This window comes from Vigna angularis, chromosome 5 (assembly GCF_016808095.1).
Source record: "Vigna angularis cultivar LongXiaoDou No.4 chromosome 5, ASM1680809v1, whole genome shotgun sequence".
Taxonomy (NCBI): Eukaryota; Viridiplantae; Streptophyta; class Magnoliopsida; order Fabales; family Fabaceae; genus Vigna; species Vigna angularis.
The window spans coordinates 1540429-1558676 of record NC_068974.1 but is presented as its reverse complement, the minus strand read 5'-3'; the positions used below and the strand labels follow the sequence as shown (position 1 = coordinate 1558676).

The 18248-nt window shown below is 32.9% G+C and overlaps 3 protein-coding genes across 4 annotated transcripts; 2 read left to right on the top strand and 1 right to left on the bottom strand.

Moving 5' to 3' along the window:
* Positions 1-1334: 1334 nt before the first annotated feature.
* On the top strand, positions 1335-2843 carry LOC108339089 (uncharacterized). Its single transcript, XM_017576240.2, has 2 exons — positions 1335-1501; positions 2386-2843. The coding sequence occupies exons 1-2, from the start codon at positions 1442-1444 to the stop codon at positions 2728-2730; spliced, it is 405 nt and encodes a 134-aa protein (XP_017431729.2). The 5' UTR covers positions 1335-1441; the 3' UTR covers positions 2731-2843.
* Positions 2844-4730: 1887 nt separating this feature from the next.
* LOC108339027 (probable receptor-like protein kinase At4g39110) lies at positions 4731-8106 on the top strand. Its single transcript, XM_017576177.2, has one exon. It carries the CDS (start codon positions 5181-5183, stop codon positions 7809-7811), a length of 2631 nt encoding a protein of 876 aa, XP_017431666.1. The 5' UTR covers positions 4731-5180; the 3' UTR covers positions 7812-8106.
* A 1751-nt stretch (positions 8107-9857) lies between these two features.
* Positions 9858-17583, bottom strand: LOC108340505 (SUMO-activating enzyme subunit 2). Of its 2 annotated transcripts, XM_017577951.2 has the most exons (12): positions 17487-17583; positions 17298-17344; positions 17127-17216; positions 14284-14367; positions 13983-14201; positions 13249-13350; positions 12314-12772; positions 11989-12218; positions 11076-11169; positions 10809-10988; positions 10637-10734; positions 9858-10520 (listed from the first exon to the last, which is right to left on the bottom strand). In XM_017577951.2, the coding sequence occupies exons 2-12, from the start codon at positions 17331-17333 to the stop codon at positions 10196-10198; spliced, it is 1917 nt and encodes a 638-aa protein (XP_017433440.1). In that variant the 5' UTR covers positions 17334-17344; positions 17487-17583; the 3' UTR covers positions 9858-10195. The 2 variants fall into 2 exon arrangements, with proteins under 2 accessions (XP_017433440.1, XP_017433439.1); XM_017577950.2 differs by having other exon boundaries at positions 17298-17499.
* Between the last annotated feature and the right edge of the window lie 665 nt (positions 17584-18248).

The window sequence follows — 18248 nt, the reverse complement described above, 5'->3', positions numbered from 1 at the left end:
CTTTTTACTATCTTAAACCTCCATCTTAGACCAAACCACCAATAATCAAGATTAACCCTTTCTCTTTCAACAATTCACTTGATCACATCAAATTCAACATCCCCAACATACATATAACAGATCCAACATGTTATACAACATCTATCATTATACAAAACATCAATTTCATTTAAGCAATTCAATTATTACTAACACAAAACAACATTTTCATCCAAATAGATTAATCCTCATATACCATCAAACTCACACCACATACTTTAATTAAAAGAAATTTTCTAGTTTCCGTTACCTTGGATATACACTGTCCAGCTCACAGAACGGTTCCAACCACGACTTGCACCGCAAGGAAACTCTAGAAACACCTACAGATCACCAATTGATGATAGGAAATAGCTCTTAAGACTTAATTTGAGCTAGATGTTGAAGGAAGAAAGTGCTAACCACATACAAGACAGAAGCGTTGCATGCTCACAGTCCAAGAATGCACGGATAAAAGGAGAAACGACTTACCAGCTGAAAAATTCGAAATTGATCAATCAAGATCTAAACCTTCAATGTCAGGATCGCCTAGGTACCTCTTGATCGTCGAATAAATAACTCAGTAGAGAGAAAGTAGAGAAAATCTAGAGAAGATAGAGAACTCTATGTGACTAGTGTTCTAGATAGATAGCAGTATTTTAGATAATAAACCGAGCTTTAGAAAGTTCTATTTATATCATAAGATTATTTTAAAGTAATTTTCGTCTCATTATTTTAATACACCTATCTATTCTAATACTTTATTTTCTAAGTTCTTACAGCTAACCATTTAAAAACAAATAAATATTGATTTGTTCTTAAATATTAGTTTTAAGTGATTTTTTAGTTTAACTGTATTTTTCAAATACAACTATTTTAAAATTAGAAAAAAGTACTTAAAATAAAAAATCATCTGAAAAAACAACTTATTTACAACATAATTATATTTTATTATAAAAATAATAACAGTTTTCACCAGTAATAACAAAATTAACAATATGTTACGGAAAATTTATTTAAACAAATTTCTACATAAGCTTTAAATTCAAATTTTAAATTTATACATAACCTAATTTTTATTCTCTTCTATCGGTTTCTGGAGATGAGTGTTTATAATGGAAGACCATTTTGAAAGATAAGTCTGAGGAACATATTTTATTATTTATAACCCTAGACTCTTGCTTCAAATACTCTGTCACACGGTTACACGTGTGGACAAGTATCATTCTGCATGCTCTCCATAAACCACGTGTTGCTGCATGCAAATATCAACACCATAGATATATAAGTTTATGTGTAGACATCCAATTTCTCTTACGTGAATAGAAAAGGTTGAAGATGGCAGAAGAAGTGAAATTGAGAGATGAAAATGGAAACCCTGTGGGACTGACAGATGCATATGGAAATCCTGTTTGGTTAACAGATGAGAAAGGGCAATCCAGTACATCTCACTGGTGTTGCAACCATAGCATATCACACTTTCGTAAGTTTCGTTCCAATACTACTTTCGTAAGTTTCTTTTAAATATATTTTCAACTTTCAAATTCTTTAATATAAAATTAAAATTTGTTTACAATTTTAATATTTTTTAGTTTTAGACTTAAAAAATAATAGATATAATTATTTTAATCTAATTAAATTAAATTTTTCATATACACGTTTCATATTAATATTTAAATTATTTATATTATTTTATTTTATTTTATTTATTTATATTATTTCATACATTTTTATTTTTTATTTTTATTAGTGATAATTGAAAAAAAAACGCATGAAACAAGTTAATCTTTTTGAGTTAAAAAAATTATGTTTATCTATTTTTAAAATTTAAAATTAAAATATTGTATTAAATTTTTAATTTTATATATAAATTTAAAGACAAAAAAATATATTTATCGTCAACTTTAAATATGATTCAATCCTTTTAATAAAATATATTTATTGTACTTATTCTATGAGAATAGACTTCATATTTAATTCAACTCCGAGATTTATATACCCTAAATTAATCGATATGAGATTTAATATATATTTTATGTATAAAACTAAACATTAATATATAATTTATGTATAAAACTAAATATTAATAGGTATATATATATTTTTTATGTATAAAACTAAACATTAATATATATTTTATATTTATATATTTAATAAACATAAATTACATAAATTTTGTGATATCATGTTAAAAAATGTTAAAAAGTCGTGAATTTTAAATTTAATTATCTTAAAAAATCAATTATAATCTTATTTATCTTATTTTTATTTTTAGTTGATATGAAATTTTTAATATATACTAATTATATATATAGCATATAGTTGATTTTTTGTGTAATTGTTGTGTAATTTTATTTAAATATGTAGTTTGAGGATAAAGGGTTTGAGGATAACAGATTTGAAGATAGCAGATTTGAGGATGAAGGGCATGTAAAGAAGAAGGATAGAACAAAAGAGAAGTTTGTACCAGAAAAAGGTGAAGGGGAAATGAAGGAAAATTTACACAGCAAAACATCACTAAAAGAAAAGTTATTAGAAGAAGAAAAGGAGAAAGAGAAGAAAGAGCATTCAGACATGAAAACATTACCAGAAGAGAAAGAAGAAGAGAAAACTTGTAGAATTAGTAATGGTAACATTGATGAACACAGAAGCACAATAAAAGGGATAATAGAAATTATCAAAGAAAGATTGCCAGGTCAGGGCAACCACTAAAAGCTTCACCAATCACTATATATATTCATCAACTTATTAAGCTTTTTTAATGTTTAGAATCTATGTTTCTGATTGAGTTTTGCTTTACATAAGCTGATTGAGTTTTGCTTTACGCTGATTGAGTTTTTAATGTTTAATTAAGATTGTTTTTATGATGTTGATATTAGATATATTTTTTGTCAATTTTCTTATAAATGGGGAGATTTTTTCCATTGATCTCGATAAGAAAAGTAATCTAAATTAATGTTGGCTAAAAAAATTATTTAAAATTAAAAAAAATAATACATTATTAACAAAAAGTTAACCATAAAAGACATTGAGTGAAAACAATTTGATTGACATCTATAAAGAAAATATCTCTCTTATAGAACTCGACCAAACTTTAATTAATATTAACAATAAATTATAGTAGTTTAAAATTTTATTATAACAACTTAAATAATAAAATAATTCTTACTAATGTCAACGACAACAAAAATAGATTCAACCTTGCGGCGATTTGACAATGTCTTGGTTTTAGTTAAGTTAATGATATTTTAAATCAAAATCAAACTTTAAGAAAATATGAAGGATAATGAATTGATAATACAAAAACTTTCAAATTATTATTTTTTTAGTGAAATTTCAAATTTATTAATTTTAAATTATCAAGTTATTTTAATAAAATTCTAAAATTTTAGTTTATTTTCAAATTCATTATCCAGAAAATATATTTTATTATAAAATGTAAAAACATAATTATTCTGTTATAGTTTTTTATTCAACATACAGTAGAGTAGAGAGATAATTTGCCATAAAAACCTAAAAAAAGTTATTTTATTAAAATTTTATTCAGCACACACTAACACGAAAAAAAAGAAACAAACGTGTATGACGTGATAGTAAAATGTTTTAATTTTAATGTATTTCAATTGAAAAATTTATACAATCAGAAATTGAGATTGTTACTATTTTTAGTTGATTTAAAAGTTAATAATATATATTATCAACAACAAAAAGGGGCGGAAATCTGGAACAAAACATCCAAAATTATTTTTCTTTTTTTTTTTACTTCGTGTAATTTGTTCTACAAATATATTAAATACTTTTAGCCATAATATAAAAAAATGTATATGGATTTGGAGTGTAGTACTTTTTAAAATCAAAGGTATGACAAAATTACGATATATATATATATATATATATATATATATATATATATATATATATATATATATATATATATATATATATATATATATATAATTGTAGGTGTATGATTTAAAAATAAATATTAAATAACTTAACCATCTAATTATATATGAGTTGTACATTCTAATAATTTATCTCAAACTTTTTAAATTGAGAGAGCTTTCTTCGGAATATAATTGCTGTGGTTTTTAGAAGTGCTTATTTTAGTGTTCTTGAATGTTAAAAAATGATCAAAAATTTTAAAAAAAAAAATCTCACACAAGTTGACTTTGTTTAATGTTTATAATTTTAGTCAAAGCTCTTTTCGTGGTCAAGAACACAATTCATTCATTTACATGCATGCTTGACATGTTCTCTACGTGCACTCACATAGTGTATGGTTTATTCATGAAAGAAAAAAAAATTATATATATATATATATACTAAATATTAATCAAATACATAATAAATAAACTATACTTTACTTAAAAAAGTATGTACTTCTTTTTTACAATCTTGGTTATTTTAAAATGTCTAAATTATTTGAAATTTAATATAAAATTATAAAAACAATATCAAATTTCTAAGTCATATATATTTATATATTAAACAATTTTTTATACATACTTTTTATTTATTATTTTATTTTTTAATTTTTTTTCTTTACAAATACGAAAGTTTAATTATTAAAATATGTCTAAAATGTGAGTTGGTAACTGTTAAAATAATGAATGTGAATGATAGAAAGAAAAAACATTTTCCTAAAATGTAAATCAAATTGTTAAAACACAACCGTGATGATCAACGAATTAACTTTTTATAAGCATGTATACAGGGTGTTGGTCGGTTTAACTTAGCCGAGCAGAGACAGTAAAAACAGGGTTTGGTTATGTTATTGTTACTGTTACTGCAGTTGCTGATATACTGCTATGGCAGATGAGAGCAGAGAAGCTACGGCATTCAGAATCCGAGAATGCTGAAAAAATTGAGTGAGTTTGACATTTTCAAAGAAACAAAAATAGAAGATTCTAAAGATAGGAAAGAGAAACATGCAATGCACCAGAATAGAGAAAAGCAGAATGCAGGCTCCACATTGTTTGGCTAATTATTGGGAGCAGAGGTGATCCCTTGGTTTTGTTTCGTGCAAAGATTGAAGCCGTTAGAGAGAGGAAAATCCCTTATAGGGAATCGAGAAGACCCCATTTCAGGCTTCTTTATTGTTGTTATTGTTCATTCTAAATTGAAAAAAATCCTCATCCTCATCCTCAACCCCAGGAGGTATGGGGAAGATAGAAAAAACAATAATGGCTTTCATACAACCTTTTCTATCACCCTTCAGCTCATCATCTCTGATGGCTACCCTCCTGGTCCTCATCACCCTTCTCTTTTCCTTTTCCTCTCCTTCATTGGCCTTGTCTCCCTCAGAAATCTTCCAACCAAAAGACAATTTCTTGATCGATTGTGGAGCAGACAGTGTTTCCACCCTCCCTGATGGACGACATTTCAAGACAGACCCTCAAGCTACTTCTTTCTTGAAAGCCAATGATGAGTACAAAGTCAATGCAGCAGATGCAAATTTATCTTCACCTATATACAATAGTGCAAGGATCTTCATCCAGGAAGCAATATACTCCTTCCATTTGGTCCAGCCAGGTTTTCACTGGGTTCGCCTTCATTTCTACCCCGTCAAGAACAATGTCTTTGATCTCCAGAAGGCCACTTTCTCTGTCTACACCGATACCTACGTGCTTCTCCACAGTTTCAATGTCAACAACACTGACGAGCCAATCCTCAAGGAGTACCTCATCAATGCAACTGAGCCTCAGTTCTCCATTTCCTTCATCCCCTTGAAGAACTCAGCCGCATTCATCAATGCCATTGAGGTTGTTTCCGCTCCTGATGAACTTATCTTCGACACCGCCACCAGCCTTTTCCCTGTTGAGGAGTTCTCCGGCATCACATCCTATGGCTTGCAGCCTGTTTTCAGGGTCAACAATGGAGGGCCTCTCATCACCTCATCGAATGATACCCTTGGGAGGACTTGGGATCCTGATGAGAGTTTCCTCACAAACAAGAACTTGGCCAAGAGTGTCTCGGTGGCTACCAATGTGGTTAAATTCCCCCAGCACAATCCTGCAATCTCCTCTCTGACAGCTCCACAAACTGTGTATGCTTCTGCCACTGAGATGGCTGATGCTGGTGTTAACCAGCCAAATTTCAACGTCTCGTGGAAATTTGATGTGGACACTTCTTTTAGCTACCTTGTTAGGCTTCACTTCTGTGATATTGTTAGCAAAGGGCTCAATCAACTCTACTTTAATGTGTATGTTAATGGGAAAATGGCAATCTCTAACTTTGATTTGTCAGCCACCACGGGTGCCTTGTCAACCCCATATTACAAGGACATTGTGGTGAATGCAACATTGATGACCGAGGGACTATCAATTCAGGTTGGTCCAACCTCTGGTGGTAGTGCAAGTGCCAATGCCCTTGTGAATGGCATAGAGGTCATGAAGATGAGCAACACTGTGAACAGTTTGGATGGAGAATTTGGGGTTGATGGAAGAAGTGTTAGTGGTTCTAGCCGCGGCACGGTGGCTGCAGTTGGATTTGCCATGATGTTTGGAGCCTTTGTCGGGCTCGGAGCTATGGTGATCAAGTGGCACAAGAGGCCTCAAGACTGGCAGAAGAGGAACAGCTTCTCTTCATGGTTGCTGCCTCTGCATGCTGGTGACACAAGCTTCATGAGCAGCAAGAACTCGATGGGAAAGAGCAACTTTTTCTCCTCATCAATGGGACTAGGCCGGTACTTCTCCTTCGCTGAACTTCAGGAAGCAACCAAGAACTTTGACTCAAAGAACATCATTGGTGTTGGTGGATTTGGCAATGTGTATTTGGGTGTGATAGATGAGGGGACTCAAGTGGCAGTCAAGAGAGGAAACCCTCAATCAGAGCAAGGCATCAACGAATTCCAGACAGAAATCCAAATGTTGTCGAAGCTCAGGCACAGGCACTTGGTGTCCTTGATTGGATACTGTGATGAGAATGATGAGATGATCCTGGTTTATGAGTACATGCCCAATGGACACTTCAGAGACCATCTTTATGGAAAGAACATGCCTCCTCTCTCATGGAAGCAAAGGCTAGAGATCTGCATCGGTTCAGCTCGTGGCCTTCACTACCTTCACACAGGCACAGCTCAAGGCATCATTCACCGTGATGTCAAGACCACCAACATCTTGCTTGATGAGAATTTGACAGCCAAGGTTTCTGATTTTGGACTTTCCAAGGATGCACCAATGGGGCAGGGACATGTTAGCACTGCAGTGAAGGGTAGCTTTGGTTATCTTGACCCTGAGTACTTCAGAAGACAGCAACTCACAGAAAAATCTGATGTCTACTCCTTTGGGGTGGTTCTGCTTGAGGCACTGTGTGCAAGGCCAGCCATCAACCCTCAGTTGCCCCGTGAACAAGTAAACTTGGCCGATTGGGCGATGCAGTGGAAGAGAAAGGGCTTGCTTGACAAGATCATAGACCCTCAACTGATTGGATCAATCAATCCTGAATCTATGAAGAAGTTTGCTGAGGCTGCTGAGAAGTGTTTGGCTGATCATGGAGTGGATAGGCCTTCAATGGGAGATGTTTTGTGGAACTTGGAGTATGCTTTGCAGCTTCAAGAGGCCTTCACACAAGGAAAGCCTGAGGAGGCTCCTACTTCACCTCTCCCACAAGCACCTGCCACTCCTACTGATGACACTCCGACCCAGCCGCCGGCGCCAGCAGCACCAGCAGCACCAGCGGCGGCAGTGCCACGTGCAGAAGTGAATAATGCTACACCAGAAGTGCATTCTATTGATGACCATTCTGGAACTGCAATGTTTGCTCAGTTTAACAATCTCAATGGCAGGTGAAAGGCTAATTTTTTCATGAATGAAACCTCCAACTGGACTGCCACTCATCTCTAGGAGACGTTATAGTAACTTCGTGAAGACTTGGACCAAAAAATTCCTGTGTAATTGTGTGTTGTTTCTCGAGTAGGTTCTCTTGTCCTCTTGTATTGTGTGTGGGGTATTATTTTGCATGACAGCAAAAGAGTGTATCAGATGTGTAATGTGATTAACTTGTTGGCTTGTGAGAACACATGCATTCTGCAGTACCATTAATCATGTATGGTATTATATAAATGAATTGTTGTATATTGATATGTAACTTGTAGGGGAGGTAATTGTAGAAGCATGTTCAAAGAAACTGGCTACTGCGGGTAGTGAAGTTGACTTGAAATTTTGTGTAATGGACCAATTTTCCAGGAGAGTTTCTGAGTCATTTTACAAAAATTTCTCATTTGGCCATATCAGATTTTATTACGATATATATGTTCCCTTTTAAAGGTATATCTTTCCATCTATTTGTCATTTTCTCTTAATTTCAAAAAATAGTTATCTTAACTGAGATAGGAGATGTAATGTCACAACATAAATATCAAACCAGTGCCTAAAAACTCTTCTTTTACACAGGTACTGATACAAACAGTATCATCCCTTAAACTATTTTCTATCAGAAAATTAAACATGTAAATTATAGGAAAAAGACAGCATAGCTGAATCTGGTGATAAAAGTAGAACAACCTCCTTTTTCTACCTTGTAGTTATCAGCTCTATGTATATTTAATATTCAACACATTTAGCTTCAACAAGATATCTTTTCTCAACAAAATATTCCAATATTGAATTCGATCAGGCATAGCATACCACAAATTGTACTACAATGTTGCAGATGCTAAATGCTCCTCCTTGTTTCAAACTAATTCTAATATTTGATCCACAGTAGATTTTGATTCAAAACAGGAAGACCATAAGACAACCATTGTAAATTAATTGTCACTGTCAAAATTATGGTGTCATGTCTAAGAAGAAATGACAATTATTTTATCTTGTTTTGCTTGTAAATTAAAGAGCAGAACCAATAATTGTTCCATCTATCTTCATCCGAGGTCCATCACTTCGTTTTGGTTACATTACTGTGTTGCTCCACATGCTTTCTGAGAAATTAAATAGTTCACTATAGTTTAAATCTGACAAGATTTTAGTGTTCTCACATTAATAATTGAAGACAACTCTGCAATCATCTAATCATTGTAAAAGCTAACAAATTTATCATAAATGATGGTCTGTGATTGAATGACAGGATAAAAGTAGTTTGCATCGTCAATGTATAACCTTTTTCTTATCTTATAATTCAATCTTTTGAAGTTTTAAAACAATTCCATTCGGGTCCCTGAGACCCCACTTATGATTTCTTTCTCAGGAATCCAATTAAAATTTTAAAAATAAAATTATTAGAGTCTATCAAAAAATTTAACCCAATTGAGATGTATTGGAATCTTACCAAAAGAAGCATGCAAGTACTGAGTGGTTGTTAGAAAAGTACTAAAATAAGGATTTCTAAGATAGGAGTGCATAATAGCTTTACTAAATTTCCCTACCGTAAATGGTAGCATATTGAATGATTGAAAGAAAATGATAGGTGCGGATTTCAGGGGTTCAAAACACAATCCATATTTTTAGGACCAAATACCATGTCATTTTATGTTTGGCTGGAAGTGGTCTCACTCAATAGAGTAAAAATTTGACAAGATATTCCCAACTTGGGTTCAATTTTCCAGACAAGAGGATTCAATTTCGCCTGTGCATCAATCTTCAAGGGAGACAAGAGGATTCACATTCCCACTTCATAATTTGCTCTTCTTTGCATCATATTATGTAATTGCTACCTTAGTTCAACATTTGGATGCACACGTTTGATGTGTCACACCAACATTAGACATAGCCTCATATTTCCCACTTTATTATTTGTATCAGAGAATTGTAATGAATCTTATGCACATGGCATCATTAAGCAATTAGAGACTTCCATTCTCAAACAAAAGCTCTCCCTTAGGCTTAAGAAACGATGACAAATTCAACAGATAAAAGACAAATCACATTTCAAATCTAGAATATAGTATACATGACAATAATTGAATAGCTAATCAGTTTGCAAAACTGTTGATCATCACTAATGTCATGTGTGAGAGAGTTAATTTATGAGGTCAATGATCCTCTCTGTCAGGCGTCAGGGAGAATAATACATGTTGCGGCTACTGAGAAAGCACAAGGGAGAAAAACAGTATCTATGTCAAGCAAAAGACTAATAGCAACATTCCTAACAACTATTATGGCCAAAAGAATCGCCAAACCTCCCTATAAATACAAAATTAGGATGCAAGAATTCATGCTGATTTTAGTCCATGAATTGACTATGAGAATCTTCTCTTTTTAAAGCTGTCTAAATCACCATCAAGCATGACAAGATCGTCTTCGTCATCAATTACTTCCAACTGCTTTTGATGTTTTGCTTCAGTGGCACTTGAAATGTCAGTCTCATCTGGAAGCTTTCGCTTCTTCAAGGTTGAAACTATAGTTATTTCTTCATCCTTTTCAGATTCCACAGCTGTTACTACTGCATCTGAGGTGCTTGCACCATTGCCAACAGATTTGTCTTTATTTTCTGTTGCTGACACTGGTTGAGTCCATCCTGAGAGAACCATCCCATCAGGTTCTTTTTCTTCATCAAACTCCTCTCTGAAAATCACTCAGGAAAGAAATTACTTTAAAATAAGCAGAAAAGATAGAAGGATTCGTGGAGATGGGAACAAAAACTATTCTCGCTGAACAAAAAACCAGGGTCAAATAAAAACCTGTGTTTGATGTTAATACTGCAAACAAATTCCTGTTGCATATCCTCCACCGTAAGCATTGTTCCACCAGTTACTGGAGAAGGAAGCTCAGCCAGGACCTGAAAGTGATAGGAAACAGGCTTTGAAACAATCACGATCATATATTTTTCCAAATCAAAGACAACAAATATACCTTTTCAAGGTTAGCCTCATAAATGGCAATCATGTCGTCCTCAACATCACCAGCTTCATAAAGGAGGTTTGAAGCACACATAATAAGAGGAAGGTTCATCCCTAGTTTTGCCTTAACAATTTTTTCGACAAAGTCTTTCAACTTAGAACGGTTGGTGTTTATTTCAAGGGATAAAGGTGTCTGTTTTGCACATAAAAATTTATTGAGTGAGCATGTTTTTAACAATGACTACAGGCATAATACATAACAAAGGGAGATTCAGCAAACCTCAGAACAAACATAACAAGACTTGTTAGGTTCAAATGGCTCCACTGGCATAAGCAGCATGTTTCTTGACGGATGTTCCAGACAATATGTCATTCTATGAGACGTCCAGAAAAGATTAGAAAAAACATTAAAAACAGTAAAGTTGAATTGTAAACTACAAAGTAGTACATTAATCAAGAATTACTTAGAGAAGTAATGAGCACCAAGGAAAGAACAGGAAGGATAAGACAACCTTCAAACAGAATCTACAATAAATAAAAGATATAAGATACAGAAAAATGAGGTCAGGACAAAAACGCTCAGCAATATAGGGACAAAATTTCCCTTAAAGATCCATGCATTTTGCTCGCATGAAAAAAGACACACAAAAAGTACTGTCTGTACCCTCTTAAGTCATGATTAAGGGGACTTTTTTTTAGCCTTTTCTGCAGAAAAATGCTTTCTCAACTATAAACGATGGTTTATAAATTTATAGTAATTATGTATTTAAAAAAATGAAAAACCTTGTAAAGAAACCAGTATCACTTTTCTCAAACAAAGACACAAAACTAACTTTCTTTTAAACCTTTAAACAACCAAACAAGCCCCAAGCAATCTTATAAAATCAGAATGTTATTCAGTTGCGATAAACTATACTGATTTAATATTTAACGAACTAGAATGATAGTTATCAAGCATTCAAAATGAAATATGGGTGTAAGCTCTACAACCTAGCACCAGCAACATGATTATCCATTGCACTGTAAAAAAATTGTCAATAGCCAGTAGGTAGCATTTTCTGCCAAGGTAATTTTTGCTTAAAATGACGTTTGACAATGTTTCCTCAAACCCAGACATTAAGGTAACAAAGCCACTTTCACATCACTACAAATAATTTAAAACAGAATACACAGGAAGTGGAATCACATCATACCTACAACTTTCAATGTCTTTTTGCAGCACCTTGATTGCTTCAATGACAATCAACCCAGCAATAACAGCATTTGTAGTCGCAACAGCATGCACAATATTACCAGCAATACCTTTAGCTTCAAAAAGGCTGTGCAGAGGGATGCCAAAGGAAGCAGCCCGTATGTTTGCAGCTGCAGTAACAAATTCAACAGCCAACTGATCATCTTTATCAAATCCTAGATTGCCAATCTCCTGCTCAAAGATGAATTTAAAAATAAAAACAAAGTTGTATCAGACATAAAGATAATATTAAAATATGATAAGTCCAAATAAGTATCGCAAAAGACCTTTTCCCTTTTTGTAAAAAATAGTTGCAATGCTTCAAGAAATATTTTCGAGTTTTCTTTGAGACTCCAAATATCCTGTGGATTCTTCATACCCAAAGATGTCATGGCAGATACTGATAATTCATCATCACACGCATTATTTTTCTCCAAATTTCCATTTTGTTGAGCCAGTTCATCAGACAGAACATCCTTGCTGTATATAGGCTTTGGTCTATTACGATTTTTCCATGTCTCATCATTAGACAAGGCTAATTCAATGTTATACCCAAATACATGGTCGAAAATTTTCCTTCCATATTGATCAATGTCTTCATCTTTCCTACGTTCAAATACATCCTCTACATTTTCTGAAGAGCTAGCACCATCACTAGATCGAACATTCAAGTCATTTCCCTGATTCTTATCCCCAAATAACTTGGCAAAAAGTAGGTCCTTTGCCCACACAACACAGTGAACAAACTGCCATAAATAATGGGAGATAAAAGCTTAGAACTCAATAGACAGAAATTTGAAGCAAACATCAAAATTCATACTTATTTTGCAAACAGGAAAGGCAAAAGCTTGAGTTTTAAAAAATTATCTATTTTCCTAAATATAACTAATATGACAGCCTTCAATAATGCTAAAAGGTATTTATCAAGTACCATCCTTCAAGATTCAATAATGCAACATAAATATCCCATTAATTGAAAATCCAAATAATCGTGAACAACCTAAAATTTCTATGAATTACCCCGGCTCTATAGTTTTATATTTTCTATGTCCCAAGATACAAAAGACGTGACTAACCAAACACAATCAATATATGACCAGTAATATGACCTAAAACATTGTAAACAGTCATAGACTACATGTTTGAAGGCCTATAACTCAATATAACTTTAATGGACAATCTCACCAGTGTAACCCTAATGAAAAATGACAATAAACCATACCTTTGATGGGGTACTTGTGATAGTACAGACAGGATATGTCTTGGGTGCTGGTTTAGGCTGACACTCATAGCACTCTGTTCTTCCCTTGACATGTATAGTTACCTACTTTCAATTAAAACTAAATCATAAATTTGATTGAGAAACAGCAACTTGATATATTGCAGTAATTAACAACACAATCGCATTAAATTGACATCATGTAAAAGTTGGCAATACAGAATGTCAGATACATGTTTCCATGAAAGTCCATAGACAGATGGGGTAACAAAATTAGCAAAAGAAACGGTAAGTATTAAATATCAAACCTCAAACGTCACACACAATTATAAATTACAAATTTTAAGAATTGAAATAGAGGACGAACCTTTTACTGGATAATCTCATGACAGAAATTAAAGATCTAACGGTATCTACATGTTGAAACATAAAAGCATGCACATAAAACATGTTGTTTTCCCATAAGAAATTAGCTTACCTAGGAACACTGTTGATAGTCACTAATAATAACCCATTTTCATAAGTCAGATAATCAATAATTTAAAAGAAAATATATATATATATATATATATATATATATATATATATATATATATATACATATACATAGATACAGTTATACAAAAATAACTATCAAACACAAAAAATTACCACTTGTAATCTACTAAGTAATGCTAAAAGAGCATCCAACTTAAAATGGATATCACTTACTCAACCAATAAATGCAATTAAATTACCTGTCCAAGGAACCCAGTAGTTCCACTTTCAACCAATGGAACATTAGCTGCAAGGCACAAGCGATTCACATGCCGGCGGGCATCTAGATTGTCAAGTCCATTTAGAACAACGTTAAATTGCTTAAAGAAGTCCACATTGAATTCAGGATCTTTGACATTTGCATGGTATGGAGTAATGTTTATGTGGGGCCTAAATTTTAACACAGCATCCCTAGCAACCTGATTGAACACTTCATTAGATGAATGCACAACTGAAAAGCATATACCATTAACAATAATAACCATAACACTTCAAACTTACTTTAGCTTTAGATTGCCCGACATGAGATTTTCGAAATAAAAATTGTCTATTCAGGTTACTGACTTCTATTGTGTCCATGTCAATCTGCACGTTAGAAATAAATTACGAAAATTTGTTAAAGCATATCCATAGCTTAAAACAATACAGTTAGATCAAGAGAGACAAAAATGACTAGTGAGCACGTGCACACACACATAATATCCACTCCTAGTACATAAGGAAAGAATTCATGGGTTGACTGATTGCTGACAATAAGACTGCAAAATCAATGTTAATGGTCAAACCTTTATCCAGGAACTCAATTTAGTAGAAAGGGCGGCATTGTACAAAATCAACAAGGAACAATTGTAGGATGGATATTTTGAGAAAAAAGGATGGTGAGAAATTACACACTTGAACTATATTAAGATAGTTTTCAGCCCAGTAAGCTTATATTAAACAGCTCTTCAGGTTCCAAAACTTTAAATAGAAGTTGTCTGTCCATGACAAATAATTGTAAAAATACTGGACGTGACAAAATTTGCCCACAATTAATGATACATTGATTACACGAGGTAAGAATCTAACTTGCAATAATAAATAATAAAGTTATCAATCTAGGTAGCAACACATAGTGACAAACTATGAAAATGCTATAATTGGATAACATGAAGAGGGGCTGTGGACTTAAATATGTTTTTAGTCCCTATATATTAGTAAGTTTTGCTTTTGGTCCGACAAATATTTTTCTTTGTTTTTCATCTTTGTAAATTTCAAATAAGTATTTTTAGCCCTTCTAAAATATGTGAATCTTGATTTTATTCCCTATGAAATATTTTTCTCTAATTTCCATCCCTCCAAAATTTCAAATTACTATTGACAATCCCTAATATTCATTTTAAGATAGATAAATAGCAGTTCTTTAATGGAAATTAAGATTTTTTTAGGTGTCACATGTTGACACCATTTCACAACACTAATATGTGTCAATTGGAATGGTCACTTAACCTTTTGTCTAATGCATATACAGTTAACTAGTGTTATATAATAGTAGGGATCACAAGCAGTGATTTTTAATTTTAGAGGGACTAAAAACAAAGAAAACAATCAGAAACTCACTCATTTTACATGGACTAAAAACATATTTAAGCCTTATTTATTAATGCAACTTGCATATTTGTAATACAAATATAAATAATCAAAGGAAAAAAAATTTAAAAAAATTAAAGACATGATAAATAATGAATTACATTTTTCACAAAATCACCATCAATCGAGATGTGCTATCATAAAGTCAATACCATGTGGGCAAATAGAAAAAGTCACATAGCAGTTGACATATATACCAATTATTTAGTACAACTAAATCAGTTGGACCTACGCAAGGCACATGCTGCAACCACAACCCTAGTATCCACAATAGTGACTAAAGTCACAATTGGGAATCAGAGGAAATCAACTTAATAGTGCAAGTACCACATAGTGGCTATTTAGCAAGACAAAGTACGAACATAGCAATGAAGTCAAAAAGTGAAGGATGATGATGTTAATAGAAAAATGAACATAACAAAATAGTAAAAATTAGATGTGAACTGGGAAGTCTAAAGAAAGAACTGAATACATAAAAATGTTCCAGTATGAAGGAACACATGCCAAAACAAAGGTAACTATTTTGTGGAATGGTAAACAAAAAGGGTTTCAAATCTTCTTATGATGAAGCCAAAAATGTGTTAAAAATGGGGGAGAAATCACAAATTTGTCAGGAAAAAAACCTAAACAATCTTGTTTAGTGGGTAAAAATGGCTTTTTTGAGCCCATAGCATTGTTATGCCATTATAACAAGTGAAAAGCCATTACTGCAGCCGCAACGGCTGGCTGTTGAAAAACCCTTTGCTATTTGAATCCATCCGTAGGGCAGCTCCACTATTGATTACTATACTATGATAATAAATATATACACAAGTAAATATACAATTATAATAATAAGATATGGTCCTAGATGAAAACATGTATGGCAAAAGGTCACAACACACTCAGGATTCTATTCAGTAGTAACTATGAAGATACTCGTTCTGAGTACAACAGCCTCCAGCATTCAGCAGATCCACCATTATCATTAACCTATCACCCTCAGCATTGAGTAGCTACACCATCTCTACCAAAAAAAACTAATTTTAATTAAAGTTCAATTCTCGAAGATCTTATTAGCCATAACTATAATTACTAAAACTCAAAATTCCCAAATAAATACCAAGATCCACAACCACCACCGTAAATCCATCCTCAACAACAATTACGAAAGAGCAATTCAGGTCAACAAACCGTAAGCTCCAACACAGCAGCCCCAACAAGAAACATTCCATTCTCCCCTGAATACAGTTCATACTCAAAAGCATGAAAACCTGCTCAAACAACCCACCTGGTCCCAACACTCAAAAACTCTTCCTCCTTCAACAAAACATTGAAATTCATAACGAGAAGCAAACAGCCACCAACTACACGAAAGAGCAAGGAATCAAACTACCAACAACCCTCCCAAAACCAAAAACTAACAAAGCCACTTTAAGCACGACACTGCACCACCCCAAACCTCAATACAGTACGGCAGCCCAAACAACACTAACCCCTCGCGCTCACGGACACCTACTAAATAAAACCAAGGCGCGAAACATTTGAAGCACCCATCTCACGAAACGCACGAAACTCGAAACTTTAACCAAACCCCAACAGCACAAAAGCCCTAAACAAAACACCCAAAAAACTCAAACCCCAAAAAAATAACTGAAGAACCCTTTCCTTTAAAATAACTGAAAAACCCTTTTCTTAAAATAACCTCAAAAACCCAAATAGAGAAGAAAACTAACGATGTGGATGTCAGGGAAGCCGGAGAGCGCGAGAGTCTTGAGAAGCTCGCAGCCAATTCCACCAGCACCAACCATAAGCACTTTTGCATCCTGAAAAAACCCAAAACGACATAAGTCGGTATAAAAACGACAAGACACTCGTAGGGGAAACGACAGAGAGAAAGGGAGTACCTTTACAACGGCGGAAGAAAAAGGAGGAGAGGCCATTGGAAGTGAAACTGTGGAGAAGAAGAAGAAGAAAAGGAGAAGAAGAAAAAGAAGAAGAATGTTGAAAAAATCACATGAAAGAGAAGAAGAAGAGAAAAAAATGCAACGAGGTTTTAAAAATTGAAAAGGGAAAAGTGGTGCAGGGAATCGAACCGTTGACGTGAAGGAAGTGGCAGAATCTAAAAGAGTCGTCAGGGAAAAAGCGCCAAACCCCAAAATGAAGCCAAATCGCGCAAAACAAACTATTATAAATAAAAACACACACAATTGTGGAAAATAAGAATATCGTAACACCGACACAATGTGTTTGGTGTTTGTTCAACTTGTCACTTTTGTTTTCTGATTATTGTTAGCTTTTAAAAACTATATTCAAAATCTGAAACTAAAAATGTTTTTAAACAAAGCAAAAGATTTATCCATGACACTAATGTGATTATTTAAACAAAAAACTTCCCTTTTGAATGGTTGCACTGGAATTGTTTTGATAGTTTGTATGAGTGATTTTATTCCATAAATAACTACTATTTTAGATACATAATAGCATGAAATAATTTAGACAATAAAACATAATCAAATTAAAAAAACAAAACAATTGAAATTTATCTGTCAACCATTTTTTCCTTTACTTATTTCAATAATTCTTTTATTTATCTTAACAAGATTGTGAAATAAAAAAAAATGTTAGAAATTACAATTTGTTTTCTTCAATTAAATTTTTTTTGTTGAATTTTATGTTAATAAAGAAATATTTTTTTTGCAGTCAGTTAATTTTATTATGTTATTCAAAAGTAATATATATATATATATATATATATATAACGTTATCTTAAAGGACTTAAAAAATACTAAAAGATATGAGTGATTTTTAAAAGATGTTATTCTGTTATTTAAAATATTATATGATAAATATAATTT

What these genes read in the sequence shown, in the direction of transcription:
- LOC108339027 (XM_017576177.2), top strand. Translation starts at nt 5,181, where the DNA reads ATGGGGAAGATAGAAAAAACAATAATGGCTTTCATACAACCTTTTCTA.
- LOC108340505 (XM_017577951.2), bottom strand. Translation starts at nt 17,333, where the DNA reads ATGGCCTCTCCTCCTTTTTCTTCCGCCGTTGTAAAG. An exon ending in TCGGGCAATCTAAAGCTAAA is followed by an intron (nt 14,202 to 14,283) that starts GTAAGTTTGAAG and finishes GTGTTCAATCAG; the next exon opens with GTTGCTAGGGATGCTGTGTT. An exon ending in TCACAAGTACCCCATCAAAG is followed by an intron (nt 12,773 to 13,248) that starts GTATGGTTTATT and finishes TATTTATGGCAG; the next exon opens with TTTGTTCACTGTGTTGTGTG.
- LOC108339089 (XM_017576240.2), top strand. Translation starts at nt 1,442, where the DNA reads ATGAGAAAGGGCAATCCAGTACATCTCACTGGTGTTGCAACCATAGCA. An exon ending in CCATAGCATATCACACTTTC is followed by an intron (nt 1,502 to 2,385) that starts GTAAGTTTCGTT and finishes TTAAATATGTAG; the next exon opens with TTTGAGGATAAAGGGTTTGA.